At 40.5% G+C, this 17,315-nt stretch overlaps 1 protein-coding gene across 16 annotated transcripts in view; it reads right to left on the reverse strand.

Moving 5' to 3' along the window:
• The window catches only part of camk2g1 (calcium/calmodulin-dependent protein kinase (CaM kinase) II gamma 1), a 60,912-nt gene that overhangs the window by 7,081 nt on the left and 36,516 nt on the right, over window positions 1-17,315 (reverse strand). For 3 of the 16 annotated variants that reach the window (XM_026915399.3, XM_053238889.1, XM_026915404.3), the window contains exons 6-17: window positions 14,473-14,545; window positions 12,413-12,515; window positions 10,119-10,202; window positions 9,884-9,978; window positions 8,031-8,153; window positions 7,299-7,382; window positions 7,156-7,198; window positions 6,622-6,684; window positions 3,123-3,163; window positions 2,174-2,260; window positions 829-873; window positions 574-628 (exon numbers count right to left, since the gene is read on the reverse strand). In XM_026915399.3, coding sequence (XP_026771200.1) covers window positions 574-628; window positions 829-873; window positions 2,174-2,260; window positions 3,123-3,163; window positions 6,622-6,684; window positions 7,156-7,198; window positions 7,299-7,382; window positions 8,031-8,153; window positions 9,884-9,978; window positions 10,119-10,202; window positions 12,413-12,515; window positions 14,473-14,545 — 896 coding nt within the window. The remainder of the gene's footprint in view (window positions 1-573; window positions 629-828; window positions 874-2,173; window positions 2,261-3,122; window positions 3,164-6,621; window positions 6,685-7,155; window positions 7,199-7,298; window positions 7,383-8,030; window positions 8,154-9,883; window positions 9,979-10,118; window positions 10,203-12,412; window positions 12,516-14,472; window positions 14,546-17,315) is intronic. The other 13 variants (XM_026915400.3, XM_026915412.3, XM_026915406.3 and 10 more) reach the window with 7 other exon arrangements.

The following is a 17,315-nucleotide window of genomic DNA, read 5'->3' on the forward strand; positions in this document are numbered from 1 at the left end:
CTAACAGAGTCAAGAACACACACACACACACCCCTATACATACAGCATTTTACCATATACAGGGTACAGAAATCCCTCCCACAAAAAAGCAGACAGAAATGCAGATGATTACATGAGTGTACAAAATTAATCAAGTGGTTAGGCTGAATTGTGCATAGGCCTAATTTCCACTAGATATTACTTCTCACTAAGCTGATTTATTCACTAGTGCCACAGTCATGCATATCAGCATTCCTTATGTATTGACACAGATTTTGATCTAACTTGTCAATACTTACTTTAATCTCTCTCCAGTCTTCCCAGTTATATAGCTTCATTTCACTTAATACATCAGTTATGCATGATAATCGTGTGATCATTTAACTCTGAAATAAACTGCTGTATTACAGGCTTTTATGTCTAACCACCAGTGCGTGTGTTAAAGCCTGTCTGGCAAATTAACTGTTGAAAATGAAAATGGTGGTTACGGCACGGCTTGACAAGGAGAGAGATTCCCATTATTACAACAGTACTGATCATCATGAGGCCACAGTGCTGGAGGCATGCCGAAAAGAGCAGAGAAGGGTTGTGTACCTTTCCTACCTTTCATATCCTCTTCCTCATTGGTATTGCAGCTCTCCGTGGAGCCCTGCGCAGAGTCAACGACAGAGAAAAATTCACAAGAACCAAACAGAGTAGGCAACATTAGCACATGAAATTTACAGGATGATCACATACTAGTGTATGCAAAGGCCCTTTTTTCCTAAAACACGGCACTGATTCCCATATTAAAACTTATCCTTTCACTTAATCCCTGCTCCACAGAACATATCCACCAGAAGGACTGACCTTGGTACCATCTGCTGGGTTGTGCACTACTGTAGTCTGTGGCTCCTGTAGGATGCAAAACAGGAAAGAATAATTATGATTTTGTCACCTTTTACCAAAAAGATAAATGCATGCTACAATTAAACTTTGACGATGACATGCATTTAATATCTGGAACAGAACACATGCCCACAAGACAAACTAGACAAACTCTAGTGGGGGATACAGGTTAACAGTGTGCTTTTATGGTGCATGTCGGAGGTCCCAGGATGCTCATCGCTCAGCTCTCTAGGCAGCATGTACAAGCACAGACCATTTCAAGTGTCAATTCACTTTCTTCTGGCTGAGCCTGCAGGGTGCACTGCTCTCATCTCATGGCTGTTTTCGAGCAGGGAAACTACATTCACTGAGAGCTGGTTTACATTCCTTCAGCTTCTTCTAGGCCCAGGTTAACCTTTTTGGTGAGAGCACACTGTGAGCTTTGTCCTTTTCTTCATCTAACTGACAGAAAACTTCCATTACAGACCAATTCCCAGTGAGCCTGGTGATGAAGCAGATTTGCTACAGGACACTGAGTGACCCATATCATTTAACTGCATGTGAAAATTTGGGAAGTCAGAAAAAAGCATGGGGGTATTTACTTTAGAGTCATCTCAAGGTTGTGTTGAGGACGTGTTACTGAATCAGATATAAAACTTCTCCAAAACTTCTACTTCTACAAAACAGTGTAGGCGCACAAAAACTTGTGTACACTTTTACCCTAAACAAGAAATCCAGATATGATGGATATGCATATCGTAAATGCCTCCAACCCTGCACACTCCTACCCCCTCCCCTGGTAAAACAGTACTCCATGGGCTGTATTTGCATATTAGAATGTGATTGTCTCATATTTTATGACACTATAAGAGTTTGTACTTGTAGAGTTGAGTACTAACTCATATTTTCCAGTTGCCCTTGTTTCCTTAACAATGCGTCAAAACTACAGCAGTGACCATTACTGCACTTTGCCCAATCCTGAAAGGATACATTGACTTTAATTATCCAACTTCCATATGTGGCTAACAGAAACCTGTGTGTGTATTAGTTAGAATGAGTGAGCTAAGCTGCCATGTGAGCGTATACACATATGGTCTACACAGGGCGAGAAGAGAATAGCAGGACATAAAAAGCCATACCAAGCCAAACTTAAATTATGACATGCTTGCAAAAGAAAACACCACCACAAAAATATACAGCAGGATTGCACGAAAGCATACAGGTGGACCAAATACAAACTAGCAACTGGATGATCTATGGACGTCTACAGTACAGCACAGCACACTGGGTATAGAGTAAAGGGCTGTTAAATGCAGATATAAGATACCATTGGTGTGGAGGAGGCCATGTTGCTCTCCTTCAGGGCACTCACTACAGCACTCACTACACTGTTTTTAGTGTTGTTTGTCTGGGGCTGCAGCAGAGAGGAGACATACAACATTTTCCCGTTCAGACTGATGGACAACATGGGATATAATGGTCATGGGAAATAATGGACACTGAATTATTACACTGACAGGGTATTTGCATGCTTGTGTGATTAAACTCTTTGATGAACGTCCTGTGTGGGCAAAAAGTATATTTAGAACCGTAATGTGCACAATATAAGCCTTATACTGTATCCTTAAAATGAAGACACACACATAACGATAAAAATTTTTCATTAATAGAATCATCAGTCCACATGTTATTTAAATCATATATGCATATAAAGTCATCCACCATCACAACTAGTTTTAAAGCTGTAAAACACTTTTAAAAAAAAAAAAAAAAAAAAAAAAAAAAAAGGTCTAAGGTTTAAGGTCTTAAAATGTTTGCAGGAATTTTTTTATTCATATATGAGGCAGTCTGGGAAAACCTATTGGATATTACTGTGCCTGAATTCTGACAACAAACAAACAAATAAAAACACCAACTTCTTGCCACTTATGTTGCATAAGGAGCCTGTTTAACAAATGTGGAGGTAAAAACAGTCAGTCTGCCTGATTAAATTTCTGCGACGTTTAAAAATTATTTTCTCCCTTTTCACTATTGGGGGTAAGCAGATTTTATAAATGCTATAACTTCCACTTGTGGAAAAAAAAAAGGGAAGCTTGTAGAACTATACATAGTATGTCAAAAAATCACCATGTGAAGGGTTTTCCAAGGCCACCACACATATGTATAAATATTAATTATGTATTTCAGCTCTCTACTTATTTTAGAAAATTAAGAATCAGTGATCATTTGAACATCTTAAAATTCTAATAACGACTCATAATTGCTTCTTCTCTTACCTTAACACCATCTGATTTTTTGTTGAGTAAACTTTTGCATGCTGTGAAGAAAAAAAAGAGAGCCTGAATCAGAACATACACAACAAAATCCAAGCACCTGCCATGCTCTTTCTGCCCATTCCATACAAACTGCTAGCTTAGCATCCTCCATTTACTCAGTTATATGGTTCAGAAGCTTTCAGGTTTCATCACTGGCTGTTCAGGAGTCAAATACTTGTAAATCATTCCTATTCTGCGAAACCAAGAATAGACTCAGAATAAAACTGTACTTCATTTGAAACTACAGGTATAATGAAAGAAAATCACAGCTAATGTAGGCAATTGATTTCCTTTAAATGGAGCTACGCTTTTGCCCAGCCTGATTTAGAGGTCTTGAGGCAGTGGAGTTTTGTAAGCCTTGACACCGATTGACTTCTCCGCTAATGACATGGTTTGCAGGGGACAGCATTTAAAAAAAAAAAATCTATATTGCAGTGACCCTTTCAACAACAACACACTTACAAAAAGACCCAGGTCAAAAGGCTCATGCTTGGTAGCCCCATTCATTTCCTTACCTTCCATAAACAAGTGGAGAGGAAGAATGATGGGGAGAGAAAGGTAAGATTGAGAGAGAAAAACAACAATCAATAGAGATGCAAATAGGAGGGCGCATAGAGCAGGAAGGCGTCAGGCATCATTTGTTTCGTGGGCCTGCTGGTGTTCCATGCTGCACTCAATATGAGATGAAAGGTGCTAGTGGTGGGTGCAATTTACCATACAGCCAGCCATGCAGTGTCAATAAAGTAAAAACAAGTTCCAAAATGCTTTATTGTTTTTGAACAAGGGAAACAAATTATTCAACTGTCCTCCATTACAGTCACTGCTCCCTCCTTTCACCATTAAGTAAGCAGTAAGCAGTCAGTCAGAAGCTGGGTTGCTTTCACTTATCCTAACTTTAACAAGACATGAAAGATGTGTCCTAAATTTCTTTTCTTGGATTTGATCATAAAGTCACCAGTCACAAACAAGAAACTTATTATAATGCTTCTTAAATCAGGCAATTTTTCTCAAGCTTAAAAAGTGCCACTAGAAGATCGTTTGAGGGCGTTTTCACACTTGACCTTTATTCCCGAGGCAGTTTAGTTTGCTTGGTGGAATGTGACAGCTGTTTCTGATTCCAAAGTGTGGTCCAGGGAACAGCTCTTGGGTGCACCTGTGAACTCTGGTCTGGGATTAGCTTCAAGACTGCAATAAGGCTATTTTCTCCCAGAGCTAAACGGCAAATAACAGAACTAGTTCGACTTGTTAGTGGTGTGTTACTTCCTGTTTCAACTTTCACAGTAATGGAGAAAGCAATGTGGTCTGCTGAGGGGACAGAATGTCTTCTAGATGAATGGAGTAAAGAAGGCAATTGAACACAAGTGGAAAATCGAGAGTTGTATCCAAGTACATGAGTGACCAGGTTCTACTGCAAGGCTTCACCCACACTGTTCACAATTCTTGTGTTATAGAATAGACATATTTAATTTAAACAAAGAAATATTTAATTTAAACAAAATTGCACATACAGCAGCTGTTCTGCATAAATTTTCACACTTCACAGTTCTAAGGAAAGTATCTGTGTGAAAACAAACATGTGATGATGCCCTCTACCAAAACAAGCCCAAAATCAATCCTGGGTACAGATTATTATTGAGTATTTAGGTCAGGTGTGAAAATGCCCTTGAAACGTAGTGGGAAAGGACAGCAACAAAGAACAGAACATCTTGTGATATAAATGGTTTGCTTGCAAGCACTGAATCAAAGAAAATAGCATCTGATTGAGGCAAAAACCTGAGACATGCATCAAAATTTGTCAAGCAGCAAATTCTAAACTGTCAGCAATCAGTTGATTTGTTAGTAAAGCAAAAAGCTCATAATGGAGAAGATATAGAAGAGAAAGCCTGATACTGTGTCTCTATTGGTCAAGCATCTAAACAGGTATCCTAGTATCTGCAATGAGATGATGTTATATAGTCAGACACTTACTGGGTATGGTTGAGACTTGGTAGAAAGAGCTGTGACTTGATGACTCCAAAATAATTAATGCCAATTGGCACCACAGTACAAATGTAACTGATTATCTAAGACATACCTGTAGTATAGACCTTATAAAGGCTAGCCGTTATTGTGGGAGAGATAAAAGCATCCAAAGCATTGAAATCTCTCAACAAACAAAAACTAAAATTAATAATGTTAATCATGTTGGAAAACTCTGTTGGAATGACCAAATCGATATGATATCAGTATGACAAAAGAATACAGAAAACTGTGTAAAAACAAATTTCCCTTCTGTTTTGGGATGGCTAGGACTTCTGTGCTCTTCCATTCCCTCCTGACTCAGTAGCATGAACAGCATCGTCTGTCTGGCCTCCAGTGGGCCTTCTTTCATGCCGACCACCTGGCACGTGCTGGCACCATGCGCCACTCTACACCAGGTCTGACGGTTGGCAGCAAGCCAACCCCGCTCCTGCCCAGCCATGTAGCACACCCCCGCACTCTCAGCAAGGGGGTGGGGTGAGGGTTTAAGGGAGAAGGAGGGGGGAAATGGTGGCTAAGCTGGGCTGAACAAGTCTGCTTTGGCAAGGGATGAGAGACTACGATCTGAAAACTGTGATCTCAGCCTCCATACTACCAGGCCTCTCTACCCTGCCCAGGATGCAGAGTTTCGAGCTGGGAGAGAAGACAGAGCTGGTTTCCACATCTCCAGCTAAAGCAGAGGCTACCTAACAGCTCTAAAACGGGGGGAAAATATAACCTCCCAAAAAAGGGACTAAATAAAGCAGATACATAACAGATAAGTCACATACATAACAGATACGTCATGCTGGCCGGTTGTGGGCTGACTGGAGACAGCGATCACTATAATGAATGCGGTGAGGTGATATTGATCAGACTCCTGCCTGGTATACCAGCGTTCAAATTTAAGTCGCGTAAAAGGACAGACGTTTGAAAAAGGACATCTATTCAAATATACAGAGAGAACAATCCATGGGTGTGAGGTAAAAAAACAAAAAAACAATCATTCGAAGTTCCAGAGAGCTGAGGAGTGTTTATTCCTCATGTGTCCAAACACTATTTACAGGAAAGATAGTTTACATTTACAAGTGGCAGGATCTGCTTTTTGTCCTTAAACACTAAACAATACTGGATTAAAAGTTAAAGGACAGCGCAGGCTGAAGACCATGGTGCATGAGGACGGTACATGGTGCACATGGCTGTTATGAATGTTAATCTTGGTCAAATGGAAACAGGCCACGTACGTGTATGAAATCAAGAACTTGGTCATCCTGGACCAACTGGCAGTGATTTTTCATGAAATTGAATGCGTGTGTGCTTTTATGTGAGAGCAGGCATGGCAGGCGTCTGGCTACATGCTGAGTGGGTGGAGCAAAGACAGGGTCAGGTTTGTGGGGACAAGGTGGATGGGGCTATCTGGGCCCCCCCTGGTGGAGAGGTGAGGAGATGCACTCTCACATACCTTCCTGTGCAAGCGCGGCAGTGCTGGTGGTGGGAGCAGCAGGGCTGGTATGCTGCCGGCCCACTATTGGACAGAGAGGCGTTCAGTTGGATAACGCTACAGAAAATATACAACCCCTGAGAGAATGTGACCTAACCAATACTCAAGCTCATTAAAAACTTCTGTATTTGGCACAAAATACAACCTGTTAGCCTGTGACACCAAAGACCAAAGAAAAGAACCTGCCTTGACATTGAAAAAATGAGCAGGAAGTCATAAGTAAAAACCACATATTATCAATTTATAAATTCTGTAGTAGCTAAAGAAAGCTAAGATGGTTAAACAATTCATCTGTGTCCCCTGCAGAAATGTGGAGTTAGAAATAAGAGTCCATAACTTTTTAAGGCATCTATGCTCTCAGTCTTTCCAGACCTTGTACTACCTGATTGTACAGCTAGCTGAAAATACATCTTCAATTGTGCCTACAGTTATGGGGATACAGCAGCTTGGTCCATGGCTTGTGTACCTGACCATGAGCAAGCAACAGGGACCCACCTGAAAAGTTTCTGGAAACCAGCATAGTGGTAAGGATGGCTCCCTGAATGGAAAGACAGAGAGAGAGAGTGACATGGATTATGTTGTGCTACCTACTCTGTTGAATTTTGTCCCACTATGCAGGAACTATAATGGAAATATACCTTCAGTTTTCTCCGGGCATTGAACTTGCGCAGACACTCCACAGTCTCTTGCCGATGCATCATGGAGGCCACAGTAGACCGTTGCTGAACAGTAAAATTGAGAAATAAAAATCAGTTTGATCACCACCGGAAGTATCTAAAGTAAAATATATTCAGTATCAAGATCCTAAGAGACAGCGTTGGCAACTGTGTTTGATTTTCTTCTTTAGTTCCTAAGGAAGACGTGCACAACTCTGGAAGACCAGGTTCTGATTCAGTTCACCTCTTAATAACCACGTTTATTAAGTGTCAGAATGAGGAAATCACCAAATGAAAGGTGCACCAATGCCATTTTGAGCCTGGTTTTCAATAAATCACTAGCATCAGAGCTCTGGGCATTGTGTGATACCAAATACTGATCTAATATGGACATCCTCTTAGTAACCAAGCCAACTCTCTTCAAACCCCTGTTGCTTAGTTACACAAAACATCACAGGCATGATGCTCACAAGAAGCCCAATCTGATCCAGTGTTTCAGGCCAGCACTGGTCCCAACAGTGATACTCAGTGAGACACAAACTGCGCTGGACTCCAAGACTGCAGTCAGGCATTCCTGCTCAGATGCAGTAAGGTTAGATGGCTAGACTAGAGATGGATTAAAATCCTGAAAGAATCTAAGGCGCTGCTGATTTTTAATGGGTTTCTGCAGCCTGCAGCTTGCGAGAATTATAGATCTTGGAAGCAATTACTTACGCAGACCCATGGGTGCTTGAGGGCCTGCTCAGCAGTGATCCTCTTGGCTGGGTTGATGGTCAGCATCTGGTTGATGAGGTTCTTGGCCTCAGGGGTGACAGTGTCCCACTCAGGAGAAGGAAACTGGAGTGTGGCAGCAAGAATGATACAAAGTGTTAGATATGTACTCTGCATGCATAGGAGTAAATTCCTCATGCGCATTTAACAGACCAACAAACCGTCTGACGTGGGGGATAATCAAATTAGGAGTATAGCAAGGAAGCAGCGGGAAATGCTGTGTCATTTTGTTTCTTTACTACACCAACTAGTGGATAATGCTATGGCCACAGCTGGGGTTCTAATAAATGTTACTTTTGCAAATTAACACCTCAGTGAGACACAAATTATTAGATTAGAGGACAGTGGTACCAGTCAGACAATTTACCTAATGTTGAATCTACGTTTATATCTTGCCCACACACCACTACACAGAAGCATTTTAAAACTACACATAGTTTAAAGAACCAATCGTCACCATAAGAAGACTTTTTTTCTGCTTTTCTTTAAGCTGCACAGATGTGCAAGGACGTACATTATTCATTACAACTTTATTCATGTTTTCTAAAAAAGGACAGACACTTGCACATCTGCACACTGAGAAGAATCATCCAGTTCTTCCCGGTAAGTCATCTCTCTGCAATGCGTCAGGAAAGGCATGACAGGATCAATAGCTCTGGCACAGCTCTAATTTACACTCAATCAAAAATTAAGCAGCCAGCCTGTCAGACCACCAAGCCCCGGAACAGAGCATTTGTACCATAATGGAAAAAGATAGCCTCATGAGCTTCCGGTCTCTGAAAGATACTTGAAGCCTGGCTAATTATGACTTTTTCAGATCTACAACTATATTTTTTAACAATATACTGTACATTCACAAACTGCAAAATATATGGAGAGAATACTGCTTGAAGAATGTAACCAAGTATTTTTTTTCCCTAAAACCTCCAAATTTAAGTCATTACAGCAGCACAGCTGTGCTGGACAGAATGTGATCTTTAAGGGTACTTTCACATATGCAGCCTTTAGCCCGTTTGAATCGAATGCTGGTGCGATTTCCTTTTTCGCACCAAAGTAATAATACACTTGCAATCATGCTGTTGTACTGAATATCATCATGGCTGTGACTGCTGCAGATAGCCACAGCTGTGCTGATATTCTTTACAACAGCACTCTTGCTTGTGCAATATTTCTTAATTGACTGCTGCCCCGTGATCTCTGTGCTCAGGTGATTATGATTTCGGTAAAGGTTTGTTTACTTTTTTTCCATCATCATATTTCTGACCAATAAATGAAGGAGTTTCAGTCAATGTTTTTTCTTCTTGGACTGTGTAATTATGTAAAGTGAGAAAACAAACCAAAGCCAAAGAGCAAACAAAACAAAAATATCAATTTCTCTCTAATAGGCATGAAAGTGCCCTAAATTGTAGCCTACTCATATAGTGTTTGGGAATGCCCTAGAATTACAACTCCATACCTGAGAAGTGTGCTTAAAAAAATGTAACACACACGCAAACACACACACACACACACACACGGCAAGGTATGTTGTCAATCATTCACTGTAAATTAATAACGTTTGCATCTTTATTGTGATGTTTAGGATAATTACTGTGTGTCTGAAATGGAAGGACAAACTAATAAAATCAAATTTGGGCAAAGAAAGTTTTAGATCGCCCAAACATTGCATCCTTTTGTCCATGTTGTAGAATTATGGTCTCTGATGTGAAATTGAGAGAGGTTTATGAATATGATTTTTAAAAAAAAACCTCCAGGGAACTCCAGAGGGTACATCACTAGGAACAGGCTGTACTTACATCATAGGCACCAGCCTTGATTTGCTGGTACAGCTTATGCTGATCTTCATCCCAGAATGGAGGATATCCCACAAGAAGAATATAGAGGATAACTCCTGAAAGAGATGGAGTATATAGAGATGTGTAAGTGAACATACAGATTTAAAAAAAACATACAGACTTATAGTGTAAGAGAGTAAATATTATGGAGTTGAATCAGATGAATGATTGTAGTCCAGATAAACAAAAAACTTACCACAGGCCCAAATGTCCACAGGTTTACCATAAGGGTCCTTTCTCAGGACTTCTGGAGATAAGTAGCCAGGAGTGCCTGCAAAGCCTGTCCCAAAGAACAATAACAGAATGATCCATATCTGTCAGAGGCACTTTTTAATATTATTTAATATCCAAAGACAGATTAAAGGCATTACATTTAGATTAGAGTAATTAACAGAATATTTACATATTAGTGAATGGGTAGTGAAAAATAATTTATCATTTTCAACAAAATCTGCTTTAGGATTCTTGAAAAAACCATACTGTCACATCACTTGCTGTTAGTTGGCTTTTAACTGGGCAGAAACAGAAGCCATCTCTTAACTGACCCAGGCTTAATAAAGCTATAAACTGTGAGAGGGAGCGCACTACAGTGGTTTTATCATGAACAAGCGTTTTCTTAGGCATGACACTAAGCAACATAACAGGCAATGAGTAGGGTATTCTATGGACAGAGCACTAGTTTAAGTTTAATGGTTTGGTTGAAAACCTGGCACATTACCACATAATTCAAATATTGTGATGCAGTCACACATATCTGTATATTAAAGATTTTACAGTGGCTTTGAACTTCAGATTTTAGGACTTAAACTATCTATACTTGTCTATACATTCTACTAAACACAGTTACTGTGCTAGTGGAACAGTTTAGTTATGTAGACAACTGATGTCAGTGTTTCTTTTAAATTTTAGCAAACATGCATAAACAGGCATTCGTAGAGGTGATACTGCTTTAAAGTGAGCTGTATAGTAACTGTTTGCATTGAATGGCACTACATCACTTTGCTGTACTACTATATATGGCGTGTATACAGGGGTGTAGTTTAAGGGTTACATGTCCTGGGAGTCGGAGCTCCTCTTTAAAGGCATGACCCTAACAGCAGTTTACCCACCCACATAAATACTTTATAAAAAAAAAAAAAAAAAAAGGTGACCTATCATGGCTGCTTCTCTGTGATACAACGCTGACAGAGTCAGTACTGGGTCAATGGAGGACCTGCGGAATTTAACATTCTGCTAATAACAAGCTCTTGGGCTGTGTGTTGCTTTCCTCTTCCATCACCTTAACGTATGATCCAGTTTAATTACTACACAAGATGAAACTGACTGCATGGCATCTCTTTCAACTGACAGAACTCAAGTTCCCCTGTGCACCCTGACACTCTGAGCCATAGAATTAGCACCAAGTCTGACTGAGAATCATCTCCTGCTGCTTCAAGACTGTGAGAAAGGAAATCACTTGTCAAAAGTTGAAAGAGGTTTGTATTCATAATTTAAAAAAAAAAAAAAAAAAAATCAGAAAATCTCTCAGTTTCAAAACACATACTACTGGTAGTATAGGGTATTATTTAGTGCAGTAGTATGCGGTTTGGGATGTAGCTGAACAAATTAACTGATGAAATGGTGTCAGAATTTGAATGGTCAGTTCACTCTACTCAGCCATTTCATTATAAAAAATATAGCTAGCTAGAGCAGCTGAGCTAAAGCTGAGAAATGATGAAGAGAAGTTAAAAAAATGAGATACATTGTGTATGGCCTCTTGGGGGTGTTGTTTACCAGCTTGGCTCCCTTTTATGTCTTTTTTTATTCCATTAATTTGCAAGACTGAATAACCAGAAAATCAGACAAATCTCTTAAACGCCAGCCACCAAAATCTTTTCCATATGCTCAGTCATGCTCATCAGTCAAAGACAAAGGGTGCAGGACACGCTGCAGTAACTATTGGCAATGATCAGCCACTGATGCGCAACAGTGTCGTAATGTATTAAGGCCCTTACACATAGACTCACAGGGCCTGAGAGAGGCTTTCCTCAGTGCATCATGAGTGAATTAAGTGTGGCGAACGAAGAGTCCTGGTCAGGGTCATGCTGGATCCTGGGAAGAATGGGTGCAGGGTGGGAATATTCCCTGGGTGCAGGGTGGGAATACTACTATACTAGTATACTACCTGAGCTTACTGTTAGCTGAGTGGTTAAGGATTTGGGCTATGAAGCACAAGAAGCTGTATGGGCTGCGGATCAAACTCTCGAGTGGAACTGCCCACCTCTGGCACTGTACATGCTCAGCCTGGAAGATTTAGTATAACTTGGCATATTTGGAGCACAGTCACCAGTCCCAGTTCTCTGCCAGTATGAAACAGGCTCAGTCTAGAACCAGCCATGGTAAGTTCCCAATTTTTCCAGGAACTTCTACCTTACAATTTTCCATAAAAGGGAGGGAGGTTTTATAGTAAAGGAATATATATATAACTGCATCAGACATTATGTCTCTTACCAAACCATGCCTGCTGGTCTCCCTGTACCTCAATCGCCAGTCCAAAGTCAGCCAGCTTAACTGCTGCTCCCTTCATCTTACTGGCCAACAGCAGGTTCTCAGGCTGCACACACACACACACACACACACACACACACACAGCATTGTTTAGCAGTTTACAATTACAGGGTTCAAAGCACAACTAGTGTAGATGTTCACATTTACAGTCTTAAATACATTCGAATTGAATGGCAGTAATCTGCTTATTAGGTTAAGAAGCTCCAGATGTTGCTCTTTCTTTATTAATGCTGAAAGACAGATACCAAAGTTGAGCTCTTTAGAGATCAGACCCTTCATGATATGTGGGTGTGGCAAAGCTAGAGCCTGGTGTGGACATGACCAGGTAAATGCTGGCATATGAAAATATTAGAATGCTATAAATGTGTGTTTTATGTAGTCAGCGTGCTGCAGAACTCCTACCCAAGGCCAGAATCCTGCTGCCCTAAAAGAGCTACATGCCTTATGCTACCACAATTACACTGAGCAAAAATGTACCAAAGTTGAGTAGTATAAATTAAGGAGGACACAAGAGGAACATGCCTCTATAGCGTGGTCTATAAAGTGGTGCCAGCAACTGTCGTTCTGTCAGCAGTGAAACACAGGCAGGTATAACCCCGTACAGTCTACATGCTTAGCAATCTTAAAAAGATGCTGTAAACATGTATGAGAATTCACTCTGCCACCCCTAGCCCTCAGAGACCCTCAGCCACTGCACATATTATGATAACAAATTTTCCTCTCCTACCACACCTTAGCCAGCTAATCTAAAGCCCTAAATAAACCAATTAAAAGAAAATATTACTGTCAATAATAATAATAATAATAATAATAATAATAATGTCCATTCCAACTGCCATTAAGCATACTTGAACTTCTCTTATGGATGTACATAATTTGAGACATAATTCAATTTCATTTGCAAACCATGTATTTAAGTTTGCCTTTTTGTGCACAGAAATATGCAATGGCTTCCAAAATTAAAATGCAACGTCCATTTGACATTTCACACTGAAAAATTAATAGCAGCCTTCCATATATGATTGCGCTTTCTCATAAATCTGATGATTTTCTCATAAATGCTGCCACAAGGACTGGATTCCAAATCTCCAGCTTAAAGGAATTTCTTTACATGCCTATCCACACACACACACACACACACACACACACACACACACACACACACACACACATTATATAGCAAGTAATCTTTCATTAGAGGCTAGGTTTTGAAAAGTGAGTAGCCAAAAAGCACTGAAATGGCTGAAATGGGAAGGCTTATGAGTGAATTTCTTTTAGTCTGGGAGAATATTAAAACAGTCATATCACGTCTGTCACCATGGCAACCAGAAGCGTGCCAAACATCTCTTCTACTCAACATTTGACGCACATACAATGAGGATGAGCAGTGAGTGTATGCATGTGTGTTTGTGTGTGAGATGTAAGCATCATGTTAATAACAGTTCTTTATGTCTGCAAGTAGGACGAGAGGGTTTTTATGTCTTTGCGAGTCGACATTCTTCTCTGCACTAGCAGCACTGTGCACACAATGGCATCACAATTACAAAATACAGACCTCAATCAGGCAGTTCCACTGCTACAGAGTGCTGAACCTTAACACCAATGAAGGGCCTGAGGGCTCGACTAGCCAAAAGAGTTGCTGCATTTCAGTTAACATTTCCATCTCCTTTATAGCAAAGGCCTTCTGAGGGCTGCAACCTCAGATTTTTTTCTCAAAATGAAAATATTTTTGTTATGCCAACACTTAGCAGGTCAAGGCTGCAGAGTTAAGTGGTCTAAAAAATTTGCATACAGACTGAACAAACGCATTAAGATGTATGTGTTTTTGCAAGTGAACTTAAATACTGGGAAGATGTACAATAGTGTGTGTGTGTGTGTGTGTGTGTGTGTGTGTGTGTGTGTGTGTGTGTGAGAATCAAAGTGATGCAGGTCATCACCATGGACACACACTGAACGCAGGTGAAAGCTGAGGGTGGTTGTCGTGGCGATAGGCACTAACTCACCTTGAGGTCTCTGTGCACAATGTCATGCTGGTGAATATGATTGACGCTCTCGAGGATCTGATTGATGCACTGGCTGTGAGAGCGAGAGACAGACGGAGAGAATGAGAGAATATGAGTGGGAGCTAAGGCACAGTGAATATTTACATCATTTCACATTAAATCAACGTATTTTTTTTCCCCCCACACGCTGATAAAATGTTAGAAGGAGACCCCCAATGTGAATACCTTAAAACTACAGGCATCGTTATTGTATCCTGCAGAAACAGCCACTCTTTGCTCTGTTCCTCTGAGTGTATAGGTCTAGATTTGATTCACCAGTACATTCTGAGGTAAATGTTTGTTCCTCACAGGTCCTTATTACCTCAGTACTCTTATTAGTGTGTGTGTGGCTATTGTTACACAACAAGATTCACAGTTCCTCATTAGAGTGTTACTGCTTTACCGTTAGTGACACTATTGTTTCAAGATTTATACTTTGACTGCTTTCTGACCAGAGTTTGGAATACTCTTGAGCACTTACACTCATGTCAGCTCTTAAATACTAAACTACAAGGAATGTGTCTCTCTCGGTCATTTCTGTACCTGTTTTTGGTTATTTGGCTATAATAACACTCAGTTCTACAGCAATATGCTGTAGACTGCCGAATAGAAAAGCTTGGGTAAATGAATAAATGTAGAAGATGTACATGTATTTACTGACTACAAAGCTCAGTCTGACTTCTCCCCCTATTGAGAAGAGCTAAAGGATAGCCATTGATCACTGGAGGTAAAATATATTGTACAGCAGATGTTCATCTGTCTACAGTTGACCAAGCTTTGGCCAAACAGATGGATAAATTTGTTACAGCAATAAAGTAAATTGAATTGAAGTGACATTTGAGAAGAGTGGAAAGAGACAAAGAAGGAGCGAGGGAGACAAGCAACAGATAGAGAGAGAAAGATGAAGAAAGAAGGAAAGATAAGGAAAGGAATGAAGAAGGATGTGATGAGCAGGGCAGATGACGATACCAGAGAAGTAAAACTGGAAAAAGAAGAATGTGAATGTCTATTCATGATCGAAAAGGGCAGCAATTTTCTTTGCCCAAATTTGGTTGAACTTGGAGCCCAACATTCCATTCCCAGGACAGCAAGCATCCCAGTGTTCAGGAAAAAAAAAAGTCTGTTTTCTTCTCAGTCCTGCACCCACACACCCTGGTTTCAATTCCAGTCCCCTCCACCGAGCAGAAGAGTTCAAAATCGTAAATGAGTGCTTTATCTACTGGAGAATAAAAGCGTGCATTTAAGGCTGAGTTTAACTGACTGTTTTCACTTCGAACATCAGAACACTAGCTCAGCGATGCAGACGTTAAATCACAGCTATACAGCACATAATCCATTAAAGAGCAATAGGACCACCTTGAGGCACAACGTATGTAAAGCATACATCACTGAGGATTCAGTGTCACGCACGTAAACAGTTACATTCAAGGCACGTTTTGTTTTGTGTCAAGGATAAAATATTTGACAGAATTCCAGAGAAACTTATATTTAGTAGCCAAAATGGCTACCTACTACTTCATACTGCGATTGTAATATGCTTTGCAATTTATTAAAAGACAATGTAACAGGGAAATCGTAATGGATGTTTCATATGTAATATGACATATTTATGGGTAAAATGTGATATTTAGGTGGAAAATAATGCATGGCTGGACTTCTATGGAAACACACTATGTTTTTCCATAGAGTTAATCTACAGTCAGTTTGATATTTTCTGGTTTTGATATTGAAGCCAGCCAACTGCATCATTTCAAACTGCTGCTCATGCAAATGCAACGTCAGGGGCCAGCATAACACACTCGGAGGAAAGCACTATCCGCCTACTTCTGCATGCATGAGCTCACAGACACCCATGATTGGCTAGCGTCACTGTGATTGACAGGAGAGAGAGAGTACGCCACCCCTTCCTCCCTGAGAGCACAGCCAGTTTTGCTCTCTTGGACTCCCGGCCACGGATGGCTGTGGCTTCATCGGGATTCGATCTCGCGATCTCTGGACGATAGGGCCAGCACTTTTCTGTTGTGCTACTTGGGAGCCGAAAACCAGAACGTTTTTGAACATAGGCAATAATCGTTGAATTACAATAGATGATTATAGAAAAAAATTAGATTGAAGAAGATAATTCATACACAACGTGATGAGGGACATGAATTAACAATGGTTAAACGGTCAGTTAAAAACGGACCTTTATTAATTTGACTAAAATGAACAGCCTCTCATCTGGAAGCTCGGAGACGGTCAGAATGCTCTCACAACACAAAAATTGCAGTTTGGTACAATGCTCATTTGTATATCGCAGGATTCGGTGATATCTATATTGAAAAGGCTAAGACTGTGAGAATGGTTAACAAATGGTATATTGTGGAGCCCTAGTATTGAGAAAAAAAGTGGCTTCCTATTAAGGTGCTTATTAGCTGCTAGGGTGAGTAAACACATCAGCCTAATGCAAGAGAAAAAGGAAACGAGAGAGAACAATGAGGAGTGGCGTGAGAAGACTAACGAAAGATAGGGATGAGAAAAAGCAGATGGGAAGGAGAGGGGATATGGGTATAGAAGAGAGTAGGGGGTGGGGAATCCACCTGTTGACAAGTTATAACTCAGCTAATAACGCTTCCATAATGGCATCATTAAAGAGCACTTTTGTTTTACTGCACTTAAGAGAGCTTCCACTTCCTCACTCACTAACTGTGTGCTTTTAAAACACAACATCATGGTCATGCATATGTGTGTGTGTGTGTGTGTGTGTGTGTGTGTGTGTGTGTGTGACCCGCTTGCTGCGGGGCGCAGAGCAGTAACCACGGCAA

This window comes from Pangasianodon hypophthalmus, chromosome 12 (assembly GCF_027358585.1).
Source record: "Pangasianodon hypophthalmus isolate fPanHyp1 chromosome 12, fPanHyp1.pri, whole genome shotgun sequence".
Classification (NCBI taxonomy): domain Eukaryota; kingdom Metazoa; phylum Chordata; class Actinopteri; order Siluriformes; family Pangasiidae; genus Pangasianodon; species Pangasianodon hypophthalmus.